Source organism: Pleurodeles waltl, chromosome 3_1, assembly GCF_031143425.1.
Source record: "Pleurodeles waltl isolate 20211129_DDA chromosome 3_1, aPleWal1.hap1.20221129, whole genome shotgun sequence".
Classification (NCBI taxonomy): Eukaryota; Metazoa; Chordata; class Amphibia; order Caudata; family Salamandridae; genus Pleurodeles; species Pleurodeles waltl.
Window position 1 is genome coordinate 1,913,966,193 of NC_090440.1, and position 23,715 is coordinate 1,913,989,907.

At 46.8% G+C, this 23,715-nt stretch overlaps 1 protein-coding gene across 1 annotated transcript in view; it reads right to left on the bottom strand.

The window, feature by feature from the left end:
* PRPF8 (pre-mRNA processing factor 8) overlaps positions 1-23,715 on the bottom strand; it is a 200,002-nt gene that overhangs the window by 21,934 nt on the left and 154,353 nt on the right. Inside the window, exons 37-41 of the mRNA XM_069226117.1 lie at positions 22,693-22,886; positions 14,475-14,714; positions 10,916-11,057; positions 9,957-10,097; positions 9,607-9,746 (exon numbers count right to left, since the gene is read on the bottom strand). Coding sequence (XP_069082218.1) covers positions 9,607-9,746; positions 9,957-10,097; positions 10,916-11,057; positions 14,475-14,714; positions 22,693-22,886 — 857 coding nt within the window. The remainder of the gene's footprint in view (positions 1-9,606; positions 9,747-9,956; positions 10,098-10,915; positions 11,058-14,474; positions 14,715-22,692; positions 22,887-23,715) is intronic.

Below are 23,715 nucleotides of genomic sequence, written 5' to 3' on the forward strand. Positions count from 1 at the left end.
CTGATGCCAAGGAAGGTCTCTAAGGGCTGCAGCATGTCTTATGCCACCCTAGAGACCCCTCACTCAGCACAGACACACTGCTTACAAGCCTGTGTGTGCTAGTGAGAACAAAATGAGTAAGTCGACATGGCACTCCCCTCAGGGTGCCATGCCAGCCTCTCACTGCCTATGCAGTATAGGTAAGACACCCCTCTAGCAGGCCTTACAGCCCTAAGGCAGGGTGCACTATACCATAGGTGAGGGTACCAGTGCATGAGCACTGTGCCCCTACAGTGTCTAAAACAAAACCTTAGACATTGTAAGTGCAGGGTAGCCATAAGAGTATATGGTCTGGGAGTCTGTCAAACACGAACTCCACAGCACCATAATGGCTACACTGAAAACTGGGAAGTTTGGTATCAAACTTCTCAGCACAATAAATGCACACTGATGCCAGTGTACATTTTATTGTAAAATACACCACAGAGGGCACCTTAGAGGTGCCCCCTGAAACTTAACCAACTATCTGTGTAGGCTGACTGGTTCCAGCAGCCTGCCACACTAGAGACATGTTGCTGGCCCCATGGGGAGAGTGCCTTTGTCACTCTGAGGCCAGTAACAAAGCCTGCACTGGGTGGAGATGCTAACACCTCCCCCAGGCAGGAGCTGTGACACCTGGCGGTGAGCCTCAAAGGCTCACCCCTTTGTCACAGCCCAGCAGGGCACTCCAGCTTAGTGGAGTTGCCCGCCCCCTCCGGCCACGGCCCCCACTTTTGGCGGCAAGGCTGGAGAAAATAATGAGAATAACAAGGAGGAGTCACTGGCCAGTCAGGACAGCCCCTAAGGTGTCCTGAGCTGAGGTGACTCTAACTTTTAGAAATCCTCCATCTTGCAGATGGAGGATTCCCCCAATAGGGTTAGGATTGTGACCCCCTCCCCTTGGGAGGAGGCACAAAGAGGGTGTACCCACCCTCAGGGCTAGTAGCCATTGGCTACTAACCCCCCAGACCTAAACACGCCCTTAAATTTAGTATTTAAGGGCTACCCTGAACCCTAGAAAATTAGATTCCTGCAACAAGAAGAAGGACTGCCCAGCTGAAAACCCCTGCAGCGGAAGACCAGAAGACGACAACTGCCTTGGCTCCAGAAACTCACCGGCCTGTCTCCTGCCTTCCAAAGATCCTGCTCCAGCGACGCCTTCCGAAGGGACCAGCGACCTCGACATCCTCTGAGGACTGCCCCTGCTTCGAAAAGACAAGAAACTCCCGAGGACAGCGGACCTGCTCCAAGAAAAGCTGCAACTTCGTTTCCAGCAGCTTTAAAGAACCCTGCAAGCTCCCCGCAAGAAGCGTGAGACTTGCAACACTGCACCCGGCGACCCCGACTCGGCTGGTGGCGATCCAACACCTCAGGAGGGACCCCAGGACTACTCTGATACTGTGAGTACCAAAACCTGTCCCCCCTGAGCCACCACAGCGCCGCCTGCAGAGGGAATCCCGAGGCTTCCCCTGACCGCGACTCTTTGAACCTAAAGTCCCGACGCCTGGGAGAGACCCTGCACCCGCAGCCCCCAGGACCTGAAGGACCGGACTTTCACTGGAGAAGTGACCCCCAGGAGTCCCTCTCCCTTGCCCAAGTGGAGGTTTCCCCGAGGAATCCCCCCCTTGCCTGCCTGCAGCGCTGAAGAGATCCCGAGATCTCTCATAGACTAACATTACAAACCCGACGCTTGTTTCTACACTGCACCCGGCCGCCCCCGCGCTGCTGAGGGTGAAATTTCTGTGTGGACTTGTGTCCCCCCCGGTGCCCTACAAAACCCCCCTGGTCTGCCCTCCGAAGACGCGGGTACTTACCTGCAAGCAGACCGGAACCGGGGCACCCCCTTCTCTCCATTCTAGCCTATGTGTTTTGGGCACCACTTTGAACTCTGCACCTGACCGGCCCTGAGCTGCTGGTGTGGTGACTTTGGGGTTGCTCTGAACCCCCAACGGTGGGCTACCTTGGACCAAGAACTGAACCCTGTAAGTGTCCTACTTACCTGGTAAAACTAACAAAAACTTACTTCCCCCAGGAACTGTGAAAATTGCACTAAGTGTCCACTTTTAAAACAGCTATTTGTGAATAACTTGAAAAGTATACATGCAATTTTTATGATTTGAAGTTCCTAAAGTACTTACCTGCAATACCTTTCGAATGAGCTATTACCTGTAGAATTTGAACCTGTGGTTCTTAAAATAAACTAAGAAAAGATATTTTTCTATAACAAAAACCTATTGGCTGGATTTGTCTCTGAGTGTGTGTACCTCATTTATTGTCTATGTGTATGTACAACAAATGCTTAACACTACTCCTTGGATAAGCCTACTGCTCGACCACACTACCACAAAATAGAGCATTAGTATTATCTATTTTTACCACTATTTTACCTCTAAGGGGAACCCTTGGACTCTGTGCATGCTATTCCTTACTTTGAAATAGCACATACAGAGCCAACTTCCTACAATGTCCTTAATACAGCTTGACCTACTGTGGCTTGTTGTGCGGATAACACGTCTACACAGTAGTGCTTGGTGAATGTGTGAGGCGTAGACCATGTGGCTGCCTTACATATTTCTTGCATTGGGATGTTTCCTAGAAAGGCCATGGTAGCACCTTTCTTTCTGGTTGAGTGTGCCCTTGGTGTAATGGGCAGCTGTCGTTTAGCTTTAAGGTAGCAGATTTGGATGCATTTAACTATCCATCTGGCTATACCTTGTTTTGAAATTGGGTTTCCTGCATGAGGTTTTTGAAATGCAATAAAGAGTTGTTTAGTCTTTCTGATGTTCTTTGTTCTGTCAATGTAATACATTAATGCTCTTTTGACATCTAATGTATGTAGTGCCCTTTCAGCTACGGTATCTGGCTGTGGAAAGAACACCGGAAGTTCCACTGTTTGATTTAGATGGAACGGTGAAATAACCTTTGGCAAAAATTTAGGATTGGTCCTTAGGACGACTTTATTTTTGTGTAGTTGTATAAAAGGTTCCTGTATAGTAAACGCCTGAATCTCGCTTACTCTTCTCAGGGAAGTAATGGCGATGAGAAATGCCACCTTCCAGGTTAGGAACTGTATGTCGCAGGAGTGCATGGGTTCAAAAGGTGGACCCATAAGTCTAGTTAGGACAACATTTAGGTTCCATGAAGGAACAGGTAGTGTTCTTGGTGGTATAATTCTCCTAAGGCCCTCCATGAATGCTTTAATGACTGGTATTTTATATAGGGAAGTTGAATAGGTAGTCTGCAGGTATGCAGATATTGCTGCAAGGTGAATCTTAATGGAAGAGAAAGCTAGGTTAGATTTTTGTAAGTGAAGCAAGTAACCCACTACATGTTCTGGAGTTGTGTGTAATGGTTGTATTTGATTAATATGGCAGTAGCAAACAAACCTCTTCCATTTACTTGCATAGCAGTGCCTGGTGGATGGCCTTCTTGCTTGTTTTATGACTTCCATACATTCTTGGGTAAGTTGTAAGTGCCCGAATTCTAGGATTTCAGGAGCCAGATTGCTAGATTCAGCGATGCTGGATCTGGGTGTCTGATCTTTTGGTTGTGCTGTGTCAACAGATCTGGCCTGTTGGGCAATTTGATGCAGGGTACCACTGATAGGTCTAGCAGCGTTGTGTACCAGGGTTGCCTTGCCCAAGTTGGTGCTATCAATATGAGTTTGAGTTTGCTTTGACTGAGTTTGTTTACCAGGTAAGGAAGGAGAGGGAGAGGAGGAAAAGCGTAAGCAAATATCCCTGACCAGTTCATCCATAGGGCATTGCCTTGGGATTGTTTGTGTGGGTATCTGGATGCGAAGTTTTGGCATTTTGCGTTCTCCCTTGTTGCAAACAAGTCTATCTGAGGTGTTCCCCAGAGTTTGAAATAAGTGTTCAGTATTTGGGGGTGAATTTCCCATTCGTGGACCTGTTGGTGATCTCGAGAGAGATTGTCTGCGAGTTGATTTTGTATCCCTGGTATAAACTGTGCAATTAGGCGAATTTGGTTGTGGATTGCCCAATGCCAAATTTTTTGTGCTAACAGGCTTAACTGCGTGGAGTGCGTCCCTCCCTGCTTGTTTAGATAATACATTGTTGTCATGTTGTCTGTTTTGACGAGAATGTATTTGTGAACTATTATTGGTTGGAAAGCTTTTAGTGCTTGAAAAACTGCAAGAAGTTCTAGGTGATTGATATGCAGTTTTGTTTGATGTACGTTCCATTGTCCTTGTATGCTGTGTTGATCGAGGTGTGCTCCCCACCCTGTCATGGAAGCATCTGTTGTTATTACGTATTGTGGCACTGGGTCTTGGAAAGGCCGCCCCTTGTTTAAATTTATGTTGTTCCACCACAGAAGCGAGAGGTAAGTTTGGCGGTCTATTAACACCAGATCTAGAAGGTGACCCTGTGCTTGAGACCACTGTGATGCTAGGCATTGTTGTAAGGGCCTCATGTGCAGTCTTGCGTTTGGGACAATGGCTATGCATGATGACATCATGCCTAGGAGTTGTAATACCATCTTTGCTTGTATCTTTTGTGTTGGATACATGCGTTGTATGATGGTGTTGAAATTTTGAATTCTTTGTGGACTTGGAGTGGCTACTCCTTTTGATGTGTCTATTATGGCTCCCAGGTATTGTTGTACCTTGCGTGGCAGAATTTTGGATTTTGTGAAATTGACGGTGAACCCTAGTTTGAAGAGGGTTTGTATGATATGATTTGTGTGATTTGAGCACTCTATTAACGAATGGGCCTTGATTAGCCAGTCGTCTAGATATGGGAACACATGTATTTGCTGCCTTCTGATGTGTGCAGCGACTACCGCTAGACATTTGGTAAAGACTCTTGGTGCGGTTGTTAATCCGAAAGGCAGTACCTTGAATTGGTAATGTATTCCTTTGAATACAAACCTTAGGTATTTCCTGTGCGATGGGTGTATTGGTATATGGAAATAAGCATCCTTGAGGTCTAAAGTTGCCATGTAGTCGTGCAGCTTTAGCAATGGCAATACTTCTTGTAGTGTGACCATGTGGAAGTGGTCTGATTTGATGAAAGTGTTGACTACTCTGAGGTCTAGGATTGGTCTCAGTGTTTTGTCCTTCTTTGGTATCAGAAAGTACAGTGAGTAAACTCCTGTGTTTATTTGTGTGTTTGGCACTAATTCGATTGCATTCTTTTGCAATAGTGCCTGCACTTCTATCTCTAGGAGATTGGAATGGTGTGTTGTTAAATTTTGTGCTTTTGGTGGTATGTTTGGAGGGAACTGTAGAAATTCTATGCAGTAACCATGTTGGATAATTGCTAGAACCCAAGTGTCTGTAGTGATTTTCTCCCATGCTCTGTAATAATGACCTATTCGTCCCCCCACTGGTGTTGTGTGGAGGGGGTGAGTGACATGTGAGTCACTGTTTAGTAGTAGGGGTTTTGGGGCTTTGGAATCTTCCTCTATTTCTAGGGAATTGCCCTCCTCTATATTGTCCCCGAAAACCTCCTCTATACTGTCCTTGGTAACTGGACGGTGTGGCTTGTGAGGTGCTGGCTTGTGTGCTTTGACCCCGAAACCCCCCTCGAAAGGGCGTTTTACGGAATGAGCTGTAATTCCCTCTGCTCTGCGGGGAGTAGAGTGCGCCCATGGCTTTGGCAGTGTCCGTATCTTTTTTGAGTTTCTCAATCGCTGTGTCCACTTCTGGACCGAACAGTTCTTTTTCATTAAAAGGCATATTGAGAACTGCTTGTTGAATCTCTGGTTTAAATCCAGACGTTCGGAGCCATGCATGCCTTCTGATAGTTACAGATGTATTAATTGTCCGTGCAGCTGTATCTGCAGCGTCCATGGAGGAGCGGATCTGGTTGTTGGAGATGGCCTGTCCCTCCTCAACCACTTGTTTTGCCCTATTTTGGAAGTCTTTGGGCAGATGTTCAATGAGATGTTGCATCTCGTCCCAGTGGGCTCTGTCATAGCGCGCAAGTAGTGCCTGGGAGTTCGCGATGCGCCACTGGTTTGCAGCTTGTGCTGCGACTCTCTTACCAGCTGCATCAAACTTGCGGCTTTCTTTATCTGGGGGTGGTGCATCTCCAGATGTGTGAGAGTTGGCCCTTTTCCTAGCTGCTCCTACAACAACAGAGTCTGGTGGCAGCTGTGTTGTGATGAAAGCCGGGTCCGTAGGAGGCGGCTTATACTTTTTTTCCACCCTTGGTGTGATTGCCCTACTTTTGACCGGGTCCTTAAATATGTCTTTTGCGTGCCGGAGCATACCAGGGAGCATAGGCAGGCTTTGGTAGGAGCTGTGGGTGGAGGAGAGTGTGTTGAACAAGAAATCATCCTCGACCTGTTCTGAGTGGAGGCTTACGTTGTGAAATTGTGCTGCTCTAGCCACCACCTGAGAGTACGCGGTGCTGTCTTCTGGTGGAGATGGTTTTGTAGGGTATGCCTCTGGGCTGTTATCTGACACTGGGGCGTCGTATAGGTCCCATGCGTCCTGGTCTTGGTCACCCTGGCTCATGGTGGTGTGAGCTGGGGAGTGTGATGGCGTTTGTGCTGGTGAAACGTTAATCACGGGCGGAGGAGAGGGTGGTGGTGTAACTCTTTTCACCACTTTTGGTTGTGGTGCTTGTTCCGTCTGGAACTCCAACCTTCTCTTTCTCCTAATGGGGGGAAGGGTGCTTATTTTTCCTGTCCCCTGCTGAATGAAGATACGCTTTTGCGTATGGTCCGCATCAGTTGCTTGTAGCTCTTCCTCAAACCTATGCTTCTGCATTTGGGAGGTTAGCGAGTGCTCTTCTGTATAAGAGCCTGAAGCTGGGTCGCTTGCAGTTTGTTTCGGCATGGAAACTTTGTCTGCGTGTTTTTTCGGCTCCGAGGTGACTTTTTTTCTTTTCGGGGCCGAAACCTCTCGGCGTCGATCTGTTTCGGTGCCGCTGTCTCGGCGTCGAGCCGTGTCCACACCGGCATCTCGGTGTCGAGGCTTGTCTCCAGCACTTTCTCGGTCCCGAGAAGGCTGCGTGCCGGTGTCTCGACCGGAGTCGGACGATCTCGGCACCGTTTGGGCCTTTTTCGGTGCCGACGGTCGGTCACCGATTTTATGGGTTGAGCCATGGCCTGGTGGCAGTGGCGTCCCCTGGGCCTTGTAAATGTTTCTTTGTGTGGTTTTCGACGTCTTACTCACGGTTTGTGTATCGTCGAATCCTTCGGAGTCTGAGTCTTGGATCGAGAAGGTACCTTCCTCTTCCTGTTCCTCGAACTCCCGTCGGGCTGTCGGTGCGGACGCCATTTGAAGTCTTCTGGCTCGACGGTCTCGGAGTGTTTTTCGGGACCGGAACGCACGACAGGCCTCGCAGGTGTCTTCGCTGTGCTCAGGTGACAGGCACAGGTTGCAGACCAAGTGTTGGTCTGTGTAGGGGTATTTATTGTGGCATTTGGGGCAGAAACGGAAAGGGGTCCGTTCCATCGGCGTTCCTCAGCACGCGGTCGGGCCGACCAGGCCCCGACGGAGGATCGAAAAACTACCCCGAAGGGCACCGGAGCTCTTCGATCTTCGATGCGGTGTTGAATCTAAGTACGCCGATCCCGAACGCAACAATACCGACGAAAATCTTCCGAAATTAACTATTTTTTCTGTTCCGAAACTCGGAGCGACAGGAACACGTCCGAACCCGATGGCGGAAAAAAAACAATCGAAGATGGAGTCGACGCCCATGCGCAATGGAGACAAAAGGAGGAGTCACTCGGTCCCGTGACTCGAAAGACTTCTTCGAAGAAAAACAACTTGTAACACTCCGGCCCAACACCAGATGGCGAGCTATTGCAGAACATGCGTATCTACAGCGACAGATGCCATCGAACATGTAATTATAATACCATCACTGCTCTACCACCATGCCTAACCTAGCTTACTCTACTCTGTCACCCCTACCCACAGGAACCTTCCTATACCTACTTCTGCAGTGTTTATATGCCTCCTCTGAAGCAGAGTTTTTGTGAAAAAGGGGCATGTTTTTCCTACAGGAACTTTAGTAATGGCTTAAGGTATTGCACCTTGCTATTGAAACCATTTGTGACTTTCAGGGACCCTCTATTAACAGCCTATGGTACTGCAGCCTGCACTGGGAAAGTGACAATGAAGCTTTTGACTGGTGTGAAAACATCATTTTGTCTTAAAAAACAGCAAAACCTATAGTCTTTGCCGATTCAATTTCTGCTTCTTGAAGGGCGTAAAGAAGTCGGTCTTTGGTACCCACCAAAAACCTCGTAAGAGACCAAATTTGTTCTGAGGAGGTTTAGAAAGAATAACATTGGTAAGTGAACTAAGAAACCAAATAAAAACATTCTAGAGAGCAAAGGCAACAATAAAAGCTACTTTCTGGTATATTAATTTGCACTTAAAAGGAAAACACACTTGTATAAAACAAAGTTAAATTCCTAGATTCACCATCATGACTGCTGAATTACCCCACACAATTTTAACTCTGCAACTTACTAAGCTGAATCAGAAAATCACTTTCCGAACAATCAACACCATTGGGCCCCAGATGTGGCTTATCATTTGTTAAATATCAAATGAAAATGGCATGTTCCAGTCTTGTGAGACTGAAGAAGATTAACAAAAACTCTCATTAGAAGACCAGGACTGGCTTAAAATGGTCTATTTAGCGTCATTTATGGAGGAATATCCACTCATTCGTTATGCTTTAATGTAACGTTTACTTCTCTTTCATATAAAATGCAAAGTCCTTGTAGGAGTTAAAAAAAAAAATCTCAATGGTATTCATTACCTGACTGCGTGACATTTCCTTTTCGGACCTTCTAAATACTCATTAATGATTTTTATTAGAAAATAGTTGTTCCACTATTATGGATGGATAGAATGAATGGCCATCTTTAACAGACGTATGCAACAGCCCTAAAATTATGTTCTATGAAATAAAGAGTAGCCCTGACACATTATAGCAGGGTAGAGTCAAGAACTCTAGAAAGTGGCATAAACACAAAATGTCTCATCTAAAGAGAGTTTTCCATTTTTTTATTTTTTTTATGTTGCATGCAATCTAGACGATGGTTACACTATCCATAGTCTCAGGGACATGGTTTGGTATCTCACAGATGAAAAAATTTCTCTATTGCTGCTTTAACTACCTGTGAGGTTATTCTAAACTACAACACTCTTCCTTTTCTAGTCTACACAAATGGCCTTTAGTAGCACAATCCTTGGATGGTTTAAATTTTCTCAATCTCAACAATCTCAACTGAGGAAGACTGAGCTCCCGCAAAGTGACCTGCTCTTCCCCTACCCAAGGGGTGTTACTAAGTGTTCAATCCATACACATAATTTCTGGATTCAACCAAGCAAGACAGCAAAACATCACTTTTGACTGGGAGTGGATGACCTTTCAGACATTTAAGACCCAAGCCATCCCTGATTATTTTACCAAATGGGATGTTTATTCAAACTGAACCCCTCAAACAGAGGTGCCCTGCTGTACTATAGTATTATAAAGACTGCATTACCAATGTATGAGCTACTTCCTATGCAGTGCTGTGCCCATGCAGTCCAGGAACCCTAGAATAGCTACAATGGTGTAGCCTTTGCATGGAATAGTCTTAGCTCACCTGCACGTGATGATGATAGTCTTCTCTCCATCCCATGAAGGGTTGTCTGCCATGACTTTGGCATGGGTGGTGACATCCTGTGGTGACAGTTGTGGGGACTCGTTTGGTTGAGTGTGAATCCAGCCCAGTGGCTCCATTTCCTTCAGAAGAACAATTCTCAAAATTATTCATAGAATAGCCTTGTTATTAATATTATTATTATTTTTTAATTTTAAGCTAAATGTCTAGCAATGAATGGCGATTTAGGTTACATGTACTGAATGTGACTAAATTAAGCTGTAAATTTGTGATCAAGTACATTTGAGAAGGAAAAAAAAAAGCATGTGCCTAGTTCTGAAGAAATACTTTACCTTGAGATACTCATGTCCAGGAAGCTGACTTGGAAGATGGACAGTCTGATGGGTCCCCCACTGTGGCACCATAACTATGCAGCGGATCTCCTTTACCTGGGGATTGTCTGGGGGGCTCACTCCATAGAGGTAACCAGCAATCTGTTGATAAACCAAGCCATCAATGACCATATTTGTACCAATGGACATCTCACAATGACAAGAGATATGAACCTCAGCACCTACATTTTCTTCCAGTCACAAAGCAGTAGTTTGCACACTGGTGAGGCCTGCACATCTGAACATACCATGCACTTCACAAACCAAGGGCAACCTCTCTTCCTGGCGTCTACTTCCTACCCCGGTAATTGCACTTCCATTTGTTAGTCTGCTCCACAATGGCAATTACTTTCTTCAGGACTCTCCGTTTCTTAAACACAGCAGTAACTATCCAACGTCTGTAGTTCCGCACACAGACTGCCTTTCATTCTTGGAGTGTGGCTTACAATGCTGGTATTAATTGCCCTTGTAGCCTCACAGATCCTGATGTTCATGGTAACTTATTTTCTCCCCATTTATCCTATAATAGTGGTGGTTCCCTATAGTCACCTTTTGTTTTCTACAATGGTGATTCCTGCACTTCTTGCCCATTACTTCTAACACTTGTAATAATCCACTCTTTTCGTTCTCACACTCTTGGTACGGACTCATCTTGTCCTACAATTCACACACTATTGATACCGGTCATACTTGTTCTATAATCTTACGCAGGTGATAGTGGGTCTGTAAATTCTACACTGTTGGCACCCCCTGCCCACTCTCCAATGCCCAACATTCTTGGCTGGAGGCTTAACTTCAGGGTATGCCAATTATTTCTGACCAGTTTTATCTCATATAATACTATCAGTCTTTCAAGGACTCTAAATAGATGGTATGCACTCCTCATGACTGGGGTAATGTATAAGACATCAAATACTGACCTGTGCCCGCAAATCAGAGATGCAGATGAACTTTTTCAGAACGTTCTTAGGAAGGATGTATGTGTAGCCCGTTTCCTTGATGTCGTCAGAGGACACGTAGATATGGTTTGTACGCAGATGGAGATTGGCAGCAGATATAGCTCTGTGAAAGACAAAATCAGATTAATGGATTATTTCTAAAACCCAGGTTTTTAGAGAATTTTAGATACACTGTGCTGTTGAAGGTGTCCTGATGATAAGTTATAGTCAATGCTGCTTTATAAAAGGTAAATCTACCCTTCATCAAAAACAATATGGAATTATTTGTTGTGTATATACAAATCCTGTTTTATTTGAGACGGTTAATCCAGATGATACATTTGATTTTGTATTGAAGTCAAAGTTGTATCTGTAGCCAAATCAACCTTTAATCAGTAGCCAACACGTGTTTTGCCCCTTATGTGGCTCGACAGCCTGGGGCCATCTCAAAGCTTCATTTGTGTACTCAAATTGTGTTCTACCTATTATAAGGAGCCTACGTGTTGGCTACAGATGCAAGGTTGATTTGGCTACAGCTTCAACTTAGACTTCAATACTAAGCTAACGTATCATCTGGAATAACCATCTTGAATAAAATAGGATTTGCATTACACAACAAAGAATTTTGTATTGTTTGTGTTAAAGGGTCGATGCACTCAAATCTCTTCTTAGAACATTACTTATCCTGAGGAAAGTGAGTCCAAACCTCCAAATGTAATCTACCCCACCACTTGAATTAAGGGCATTATTCAACAAGAAATGAGTGTTGGACCTAAGAACTAATGTAAAGAAATGGCTCCCTGTTGCAGTTACCCCCCACTTTTTGCCTGATACTGATGCTGACTTGACTGAGAAGTGTGCTGGGACCCTGCTAACCAGGCCCCAGCACCAGTGTTCTTTCACCTAAAATGTACCATTGTTTCCACAATTGGCACAACCCTGGCACCTAGGTAAGTCCCTTGTAACTGGTACCCCTGGTACCAAGGGCCCTGATGCCAGGGAAGGTCTCTAAGGGCTGCAGCATGTCTTATGCCACCCTAGGGACCCCTCACTCAGCACAGACACACTGCTTGCCAGCTTGTGTGTGCTGATGGGGAGAAAATGACTAAGTCGACATGGCACTCCCCTCAGGGTGCCATGCCAACCTCCCACTGCCTGTGGCATAGGTAAGTCACCCCTCTAGTAGGCCTTACAGCCCTAAGGCAGGGTGCACTATACCACAGGTGAGGGCATATGTGCATGAGCACTATGCCCCTACAGTGTCTAAGCAAAACCTTAGACATTGTAAGTGCAGGGTAGCCATAAGAGTATATGGGCTGGGAGTCTGTTTTACACGAACTCCACAGCTCCATAATGGCTACACTGAATACTGGGAAGTTTAGTATCAAACTTCTCAGAATAATAAACCCACACTGATGCCAGTGTTGGATTTATTAAAAAATGCACACAGAGGGCATCTTAGAGATATCCCCTGTATTTTACCCAATTGTTCAGTGCAGGACTGACTGGTCTGTGCCAGCCTGCTGCTGAGACGAGTTGCTGACCTCATGCGGTGAGAGCCTTTGTGCTCTCTGAGGACAGAAACAAAGCCTGCTCTGGGTGGAGGTGCTTCACACCTCCCCCCTGCAGGAACTGTAACACCTAGCAGTGAGCTTCAAAGGCTCAAGCTTCGTGTTACAATGCCCCAGGGCACTCCAGCTAGTGGAGACGCCCGCCTTCTGGACCCAGCCCCCACTTTTGGCGGCAAGTCCAGGAGAGATAATGAGAAAAACAAGGAGGAGTCACTGGCCAGTCAGGACAGCCCCTAAGGTTTCCTGAGCTGAAGTGACTCTAACTTTTAGAAATCCTCCATCTTGCAGATGGAGGATTCCCCCAATAGGATTAGGGATGTGACCCCCTCCCCTTGGGAGGAGGCACAAAGAGGGTGTACCCACCCTCAGGGCTAGTAGCCATTGGCTACTGACCCCCCAGACCTAAACACGCCCTTAAATTTAGTATTTAAGGGCTCTCCCTGAACCTAGAAATTAGATTCCTGCAACAACAAGAGGAAGGACTGCCTAGCTGAAAACCCCTGCAGAGGAAGACCAGAAGACAACAACTGCCTTGGCTCCAGAAACTCACCGGCCTGTCTCCTGCCTTCCAAAGAACTCTGCTCCAGCGACGCCTTCCAAAGGGACCAGCGACCTCTGAATCCTCTGAGGACTGCCCTGCTTCGACGACGACAAGAAACTCCCGAGGACAGCGGACCTGCTCCAAAAAGACTGCAACTTTATCCAAAGGAGCAGCTTTAAAGAACCCTGCAATCTCCCCGCAAGAAGCGTGAGACTTGCAACACTGCACCCGGCGACCCCGACTCGGCTGGTGGAGAACCAACACCTCAGGGAGGACCCCCGGACTACTCTACGACTGAGTACCAAAACCTGTCCCCCCTGAGCCCCCACAGCGCCGCCTGCAGAGGGAATCCCGAGGCTTCCCCTGACCGCGACTCTCTGAAACCTAAGTCCCGACGCCTGGAAAAGACCCTGCACCCGCAGCCCCCAGGACCTGAAGGACCGGACTTTCACTGCAGAAGTGACCCCCTCTCCCTTGCCCAAGTGGAGGTTTCCCCGAGGAAGCCCCCCCTTGCCTGCCTGCAGCGCTGAAGAGATCCCTTGATCTCTCATTGACTTCCATTGCGAACCCGACGCTTGTTCTAACACTGCACCCGGCCGCCCCCGCGCCGCTGAGGGTGAAATTTCTGTGTGGGCTTGTGTCCCCCCCGGTGCCCTACAAAACCCCCCTGGTCTGCCCTCCGAAGACGCGGGTACTTACCTGCTGGCAGACTGGAACCGGGGCACCCCCTTCTCTCCATTGAAGCCTATGCGTTTTGGGCACCACTTTGAACTCTGCACCTGACCGGCCCTGAGCTGCTGGTGTGGTAACTTTGGGGTTGCTCTGAACCCCCAACGGTGGGCTACCTTGGACCAAGAACTGAACCCTGTAAGTGTCTTACTTACCTGGTAAAACTAACAAATACTTACATCCCCTAGGAACTGTGAAAATTGCACTAAGTGTCCACTTTTGAAATAGCTATTTGTGAATAACTTGAAAAGTATACATGCAATTGAAATGATATAAAGTTCCTAATGTACTTACCTGCAATACCTTTCAAACAAGATATTACATGTTAAATTTGAACCTGTGGTTCTTAAAATAAACTAAGAAAAGATATTTTTCTATAACAAAACCTATTGGCTGGATTTGTCTCTGAGTGTGTGTACCTCATTTATTGTCTATGTGTATGTACACCAAATGCTTAACACTACTCCTTGGATAAGCCTACTGCTCGACCACACTACCACAAAATAGAGCATTAGTATTATCTCTTTTACCACTTTTTTACCTCTAAGGGGAACCCTTGGACTCTGTGCATGCTATTCCTTACTTTGAAATAGCACATACAGAGCCAACTTCCTACAACTAAATTTTCAGTTCCTTTATAAAAGGTGTTTGCGCAATCTCACTGAACCAGCCTCCCCTTTTATTTATTAATTTTTCTTACCTGACACGCCACTCTGTTTTGGAAGAGAAGGTCTGAGTTTCATAATTACTGGTTGTGGAGGTGATGATTTCATCTCCATGTTTGTTAACAGTTCGGGTCTGCGTAGCTGTAAGTTGTGACTGTTCCTTTGTTTGCTTCTCAATCTCAGCAATCTGCTGTCGCTGCTGCGATGGGGCAGAGATTTCCATTCCCAGGATGATGTCTCGGATTTCAGATTGAGTCAGAGAAGCCACGTTCACGCTGATGGGGAAAAGGGAGACAGAGTATTACTATCAGTAAGGTGAGGCGGCTGATCTAACACGAGAACACAGAAACTACCACATTTGTCAAGCAATCAATACACAGATTAAAGGGTCCTACAGCCAAGAGACACACACCGTACTGTGTCACAGCTTTCTATCACTCCTATCATTCTAGTACATACAATTCAGGGAACAACCCACAAGATCTCTGTAGAGTAAATGATGTGATGCAGACACTGAATCTAAATTCCTTTTCTTCAAAGTGTTTTAAGATGCAGCTTTTCTGATGGATACTTCAAACATCAAATCAGATTCTTCACTTCTAGTATATCCTCAGGAGCCAGAATGGATCTGGAAGATTTTTCAGCGAAGAGGGAGCAGACAGGTGGCATTGTGCACTTTCCCAACTGCCCTGGAAGTTGTAGGAAAGTGCCCCTTTTTGACATGTCACCCCACTGAATTTGATGCAGTTTTGATAGAAAGTGCAATGGGTTCCTGCTGTCCAGGTCCCTAGTGCCAGATCTCTTTCCCTAAAACTGTATAACTGTTCCCCAACTGGCATTACCTTTGACACCCCTGTAAGTCCCAGGTACCCATGGCACGGGTACCAAAGAGGGTCCCCAAGGGCTGCAGCATGTATTGTTCCATCCTCAGGGACCCCTCACCTAGCTCATACAGACTGCCATTGCATGCTGCGTGTCTTGGTGCAGCTCAAAGTGAAAACATGGCACCCAGCCTGTGTGCCATGCTGTAAAGAAATGGCTCCCTGTTGCAGTTACCCCCCACTGTTTGCCTGATACTGATGCTGACTTGACTGAGAAGTGTGCTGGGACCCTGCTAACCAGGCCCCAGCACCAGTGTTCTTTCACCTAAAATGTACCATTGATCCCACAATTGGCACACCCTGGCATCCAGATAAGTCCCTTGTAACTGGTACCTCTGGTACCAAGGGCCCTGATGCCAGGGAAGGTCTCTAAGGGCTGCAGCATGTATTATGCCACCCTAGAGACCCCTCACTCAGCACAGACACACTGCTTACAAGCCTGTGTGTGCTAGTGAGAACAAAATGAGTAAGTCGACATGGCACTCCCCTCAGGGTGCCATGCCAGCCTCTCACTGCCTATACAGTATAGGTAAGACACCCCTCTAGCAGGCCTTACAGCCCCAAGGCAGGGTGCACTATACCATAGGTGAGGGTACCAGTGCATGAGCACTGTACCCCTACAGTGTCTAAGCAAAACCTTAGACATTGTAAGTGCAGGGTAGCCATAAGAGTATATGGCCTGGGAGTCTGTTTTACACGAACTCCACAGCACCATAATGGCTACACTGAAAACTGGGAAGTTTGGTATCAAACTTCTCAGCACAATAAATGCACACTGATGCCAGTGTACATTTTATTGTAAAATACACCACAGAGGGCACCTTAGAGGTGCCCCCTGAAACTTAACCGACTGTCTGTGTAGGCTGACTAGTTCCAGCAGCCTGCCACACCAGAGACATGTTGCTGGCCCCATGGGGAGAGTGCCTTTGTCACTCTGAGGCCAGTAACAAAGCCTGCACTGGGTGGAGATGCTAACACCTCCCCCAGGCAGGAGCTGTGACACCTGGCGGTGAGCCTCAAAGGCTCACCCCTTTGTCACAGCCCAGCAGGGCACTCCAGCTTAGTGGAGTTGCCCGCCCCCTCCGGCCACGGCCCCCACTTTTGGCGGCAAGGCTGGAGGGAACAAAGAAAGCAACAAGGAGGAGTCACTGGCCAGTCAGGACAGCCCCTAAGGTGTCCTGAGCTGAGGTGACTGACTTTTAGAAATCCTCCATCTTGCAGATGGAGGATTCCCCCAATAGGGTTAGGCTTGTGACCCCCCTCCCCTTGGGAGGAGGCACAAAGAGGGTGTACCCACCCTCAGGGCTAGTAGCCATTGGCTACTAACCCCCCAGACCTAAACACGCCCTTAAATTTAGAATTTAAGGGCTACCCTGAACCCTAGAAAATTAGATTCCTGCAACTACAAGAAGAAGGACTGCCTAGCTGAAAACCCCTGCAGCGGAAGACCAGAAGACGACAACTGCCTTGGCTCCAGAAACTCACCGGCCTGTCTCCTGCCTTCCAAAGATCCTGCTCCAGCGACGCCTTCCAAAGGGACCAGCGACCTCGACATCCTCTGAGGACTGCCCCTGCTTCGAAAAGACAAGAAACTCCCGAGGACAGCGGACCTGCTCCAAGAAAAGCTGCAACTTTGTTTCCAGCAGCTTTAAAGAACCCTGCAAGCTCCCCGCAAGAAGCGTGAGACTTGCAACACTGCACCCGGCGACCCCGACTCGGCTGGTGGAGAACCGACACCTCAGGAGGGACCCCAGGACTACTCTGATACTGTGAGTACCAAAACCTGTCCCCCCTGAGCCCCCACAGCGCCGCCTGCAGAGGGAATCCCGAGGCTTCCCCTGACCGCGACTCTTTGAACCTAAAGTCCCGACGCCTGGGAGAGACCCTGCACCCGCAGGCCCCAGGACCTGAAGGACCGGACTTTCACTGGAGGAGTGACCCCCAGGAGTCCCTCTCCCTTGACCAAGTGGAGGTTTCCCCGAGGAACCCCCCCCTTGCCTGCCTGCAGCGCTGAAGAGATCCCTAGATCTCCCATTGACTTCCATTACAAACCCGACGCTTGTTTCTACACTGCACCCGGCCGCCCCCGCGCTGCTGAGGGTGAAATTTCTGTGTGGACTTGTGTCCCCCCCGGTGCCCTACAAAACCCCCCTGGTCTGCCCTCCGAAGACGCGGGTACTTACCTGCAAGCAGACCGGAACCGGGGCACCCCCTTCTCTCCATTCTAGCCTATGTGTTTTGGGCACCACTTTGAACTCTGCACCTGACCGGCCCTGAGCTGCTGGTGTGGTGACTTTGGGGTTGCTCTGAACCCCCAACGGTGGGCTACCTTGGACCAAGAACTGAACCCTGTAAGTGTCTTACTTACCTGGTTAACCTAACAAATACTTACCTCCCCTAGGAACTGTGAAAATTGCACTGTGTCCACTTTTAAAACAGCTATTTGTCAATAACTTGAAAAGTATACATGCAATTTTTATGATTTAAAGTTCCTAAAGTACTTACCTGCAATACCTTTCGAATGAGATATTACATGCAGAATTTGAACCTGTGGTTCTTAAAATAAACTAAGAAAAGATATTTTTCTATATAAAAACCTATTGGCTGGATTTGTCTCGGAGTGTGTGTACCTCATTTATTGTCTATGTGTATGTGCAACAAATGCTTAACACTACTCCTTGGATAAGCCTACTGCTCGACCACACTACCACAAAATAGAGCATTAGTATTATCTATTTTTACCACTATTTTACCTCTAAGGGGAACCCTTGGACTCTGTGCATGCTATTCCTTACTTTGAAATAGCACATACAGAGCCAACTTCCTACACATGCACACTAACATGACATTCAATATATGTATGTCACGCCTTCGTCAGGCCTTTCAGCTCCAAGGCAGGGTGCATTATATTACATGTGAGGACATATCTGCAAGAGCAGACAAGTCCCTAATATGCCTTTGTCGGTTCTTAGACAGAATAAATGATCAGGGAAGCCATATTTAGTGCATGTGCTGGACACTGTTCAAAACGAGTTCACCAGCTACATGGTGGCTTCACTGAAAACAGGGATGTTTGGTATCAAACATCTCTGTATTATTAAACCCTCACTGATTCCAGTGATGGATTTATTAATACATGCACCCAGAGGGCACCATTTAGGTGTCCCCTGAAAAACTTACTAAAATGTAGTGTGCTGTCTCACTGGTCTAACCAGCTGCCACAGACACGTTTCTGACCCCTCTGCTCTTGGCATTCAGAAACAAAGCCTGCTCTGGCAGAGGTGTTACACACCCCTTCCAACAGGATGACCTGCAAATTAGTATTCCAAGGTTGGGGGCTTCAAAGAGCACACTGCCTTTGGTTTGCATATCTGGCTTCCCTTAGAGGTGAGGAGATGTCGACCCCCTGACCCAGGGACCATTTGGCACCTGGAAAGGTGGGAAAATTAGCAGTCAGAGGCGTGTCGACCTTCAGGCCAGTTCCACCCCTAAGGTGAGCTACCTGATGTGGACACAAAATATTAAAGTCTGTCATCTTGGTCATGGCAGAACTTGGAACTCTGAGACCGGGCTATGCCCTCTTCCCACAGGAAGTGGTCTTTAAGGGGGTGCAGTGGCCACAGGGGTAAGTAGCCTGTTTGCTACTACCCTACACTCCAATAAAAACCCTAAACTCAGTATTTAGGGGAGCCTCTGGCTCCAGAAAATCATATCCTGCTGACCTGAAAGAAGACATACCCTGAAGAGTTGCAAGAACAGAAGACCAGCAGCTGATTCAGCCCCTCCGGCCTGCTTGCTGTCCTCAACAACTGCACCAAAGATGACTTGCCCTGCAACTGCCTGCGTCTCCAAAAGCCTGGGAGGACTGCCAGCCTGTTGGTGCTGCCATGGACCTTGACCTGTATTTACCTTAACTCCAGAAGAACCATCCTGTACGTCACTGCTAAGTGACCGAATGCAGTATATATTCCTTTCCCCATAGAATAAGATTAGGGCACCAGACGCTGAAAAGCACCTCTGCACCTGGACGCTCCAGTGTCTCACGTGGTGACCCGTTGGTGCTTCCCTGGACCCTGCCCTATACTCCCCTCAAGTCTGGAAGATTGGTCCTGTAAGTCGCTGTAAAGTACCTGTATCCAGTATATGCCTTTCATTCACAGGATAACATTCCTGCTTAGGAAACTGCACTAGGTGTTGATTTTTCAAACCTGTAAAAATTCGTACAGCAGTGTGTCTGTGCTGAGTGAGGGGTCTCTAGGGTGGCATAAAACATGCTGCAGCCCTTAGAGACCTTCCCTGGCATCAGGGCCCTTGGTACCAGTTACAAGGGACTTATCTGGATGCCAGGGTGTGCCAATTGTGGATACAAAAGTACAGGTTAGGGAAAGAACACTGGTGCTGGGGCCTGGTTAGCAGGCCTCAGCACACTTTCAATTCAAAACATAGCATCAGCAAAGGCAAAAAGTCAGGGGGTAACCATGCCAAGGAGGCATTTCCTTACAGTATACCAAAATGAGGTATACTGTCCAAAGGGCCAGCTTCCTACAGAAATGACAGCCAGAACCGTGTGCAGGCACCACCGAGGCGCTTGGACGCCAGTCCCTTTCTTTCCACACCACAGTATACGGAGTTGGAGATCGCGCCTACTCTTTCCTCAATTTTTGACAAGCTTTTTCTCCCAAATTTTATGAGTGTGCAAGACAATAGGTCACCTCTTAAGATTACAGGTTTTAAATTTTGTATCGAGAGTCGTAAACAAATGTCTTGACAGATTCATGATGTGTGCCTCTGGGTTTGGAGGGGGTCGAGCCACACTCAAAGTTGTGAAAGGAATGTGCCTTTATGAAGCCGAAGGTGATCAGAGATTGTAAAGCCAAGCTGTACTTCGCCAAGCAGTGACAGAAGTTACGCAAAGGGCATTCCCACTCTCAGTGCCATTCCGGATACAGATATTCATCACCCTCCAAGTCTTCGGTTGAGCTAGGTAAAAAAAAAGGTAGCATAAGAAGACCAAGCGTGCCTCGTCCCAGCCTCAACACTCTGTTTCAGAAGTCACAAGAACGTCATGGTACATCGTGGTCCCATTCCCAGTCCCCTAATGAGAAGCTGATTCTGCAGTGGAGCAGATTTTGCAGCAGATCCAGATACACCCAGAGTTCCTGAGTCTGATGGTAAAGTTACATAGAATTGGGTAGTTTAAGGAGGCTATGCTTCGCGTATTAGACACCCTACCAGTTCCACAGGAGTTCCTTCAGGTCTTAGGGTTTTGCAGAGGCCTCTAGCTGGGCTACCTCCAGCTGGTCTACCCTCAGCACCGACTCGGATTCCTGAACCTGCTTTAGGCTCAGCTCAGACTCCGCAGCAGATTCTACTCATGGAACCATGTTCTACACTGACTCGTGTCGTGTCAATGCTGGCACTGACACAGACACCGAATCCATAGTTGTGTCCGACTCCATGCTAAGTCAGTCTCTGCAAAGCCATGCACAATTTCAGTTCCTACACACACATCCCCCATTCATACTGACTGACAAGACCCTACCTTTAGCTAGAAGATGTCCTCTAGTACACCACTAAGTCAGCTGGAGAACATCCAGCTTTTGGTGATGATAGCGAAGACTTTTACCCACAATATGATGACAGTTTGAATATAGACCTAGAGGAAGATAGTGGGCTGGATACTTCCCCAGAGACAGAGTCAGTCAAATGCAGTTAGGTTAACTGTTCCTTTCCCACAATCGCGATGCACAGGGAGTAGAGGAGAATGGAGGAATTTGGGAAGAGGACGCTCTCCCCTGCTAGCTTGCCCTTAAGTCAGCCAATGCCAGCTACTTGCTGGGAAGACACTCCCAGCCATTATGGGAATCAGTTGGGGAAATGTTATCTACAGTCTCAGAGGAATTCACAGCCATTTTCTCCAAGGGTGGATCGAAATAACATCTGACAGGTGGGTCCTATAGACAGTTCAAACAGACTACACCCTACCATTCTTTTTCATCCCGCCGCCTATTCCACCTCATTCTGGGTAGCATTTTACTGCAGGAAGTCCAGGCTCTTCTGGGGCCACAGTGAGGGTCCCGACCTCAGAAATCGGAACTGGGCTTTATTCCTATTATTAGCTAGTGCCAAAGAAGGCCAGAGGCCTTCATCCTACAAACCTTCAACTTCTTCCTATGGAGGGACAAATTCCTTCAGTTCATCAGTGTACTCATTCACAAAACACTACTACCTTCACAGTCCGGTTCAAAGGAAAAGCATTTTGGCCATTTGGTTCGGCAAGACGTTTTGGACCAAGTCATTTTACAGAACCACCACCAGGGGTGGTACGGCTTTGATATCTTTCTAAATGTAAGGAACCTGCAGTTAGAAGTATCCATCAGAAGAATAAGTTATTTACCTCTGGTAATGTTATTTCTAATGGATAAATCAAGTAGCTGTAGATTTCCCCACCGCCATCCCTCCTCCTCATTTTGTGAAATTACTTTTTCCATCTGCAAAGGTCTCATGTTAGAGATCATACTAGCATAATTGATTACTTTTGCCCTGTGTCTGAAGGTGAACATAATGTCGAGAAAGAACATGACGTCAGCGTACTTGGGTGGTGCCTGTATACAGTTCTGGTCGTCACTTTTGGGGCTAAGCAGAGTCAATGTGGAGTCGCCAACACCACATACTGGTGCACAATGTGTGCTGTAAAATGTTCTGATCCAGTCTGGCACCCAGGGTTATTTTAAAAGGGAACAAATCTGCGCTTAGGGTAACCAGCAGGAAGAGTGATATAGAAGGAAAATGGCTTGTTCTTTATTTATCTCCTTCTGAAATTGATTTTCTCCCTCCCACTCCATACAGGGGAACTAGACTGTTGCCACAACAGTGTGCACTTGGGTACCATACCCAATAGCTCTGGAGGAAACGCAAATGCCTTAGCACTAACTATATCAGTAAAGTGGCTGTCCCTACTGTACTTTTTCACATTGGAGCTGCCCTACATTCCGCATTTCTATCATCTCATCAGGCACTCCACCTTCTTCATGCCTCTGTGTAGAGGTCTATTACGTAGTGAGGGTGAGCAATGCATTATGGATGAGTTCTAGTACCTGGGCCAGAAATGCTGGAGGAAGTAGAAAGATCTAAGCTTGTATGCCAACTATACTAAGACATTTACATTTGTATTTTCCTAAACTCATAGCCGTTATTGCTTATAAGTATAGTTTCAGTTCACAATGAAAATAAAGATTGTTTTTTGTGAGGCAAGAGGGGGGTTTATCATGCTGGAAGGAAGACCTCACCAGAAGCTAGGAAATTGGGCTACCGTCTGATACCAGATTGATGACTGCTAGACAGGTTATATTAAAATGCAAGTTTGCCTTACTTGTTTTTCTTGCCATAGTCTGCAAGGATTAGGTCCTTCAACTGAACTTCCACTTTGATCCATTCTTCGTCTGTCAGAGTGGGCCAGATATGGTGCGGTTCGGTTATAGTCGTCTTATCTGGCTTCAGGATGACCTTGGCACGATCATTATTCACATGCAACGCTCGCAGAATCAGGATCAGACGCGAGAAAGCCTGTTACACAAAAGGAACAGATAAAAAAAATCATCAGGAAGAGGGATAAGGTAAACTGAGACCACTGTGGGCATCTTTATAGCTAAATCATCAAAAGGATTTTGAAACAATGTTATTTTCAATGTTTTTGCCTTATTTTCTATCATTTCCTTTGCACTCATGTTCAGAAGTCTCATACAAGTCTACAAAACCTTTCCCAGCTGCCAAGACCATAAAGTTCACCGCTCCCATATCCGGTAATTTGTCTAGACAAGTCATTGTAGATGGGGAGTACAGCGTGATTACATGTTACTGAACAAAGATGCCAATAGTCTCCCTTTATGATTATCTGTACTGAATTCATAAAACTGGCCTCCTCCGGTCTAAGTGAAGCATTACAAACACTTTTTATAGACTAAAATAGTTCTTTAATTAAAAAAAAAAAATAATAATAAGTGTCACATGCCCATAATATGATATTTTCCGCAACAAGTGTACACCCATGTTTTCCAAAGCCTATTGGAATTAATATAGCCAACCAGTAGATGGCAGTAGTTGGAAACAAACTGCAAATTACTGTTGGTTTGATCAAATAATCTCGACTATGAGCAACACATATCGCCTTTTTATGAGCCAATACAATTTCTATTATCAGGTTAGTTTGGAAAACTATATTTTGTGAACACTCTGCATCTTACATCTCAGTGGAGGCAAACAAGTCATTCAAGTTATCAAATAAAACCACCATCTCATGATATAGGACTTGATAAACCGGTACTTCCCTCACAGCCCCGCACACCCTCTTTTCAGTCCACAAAGTACAACTTCAGGCAGGGGAGTGAGGTAAAAC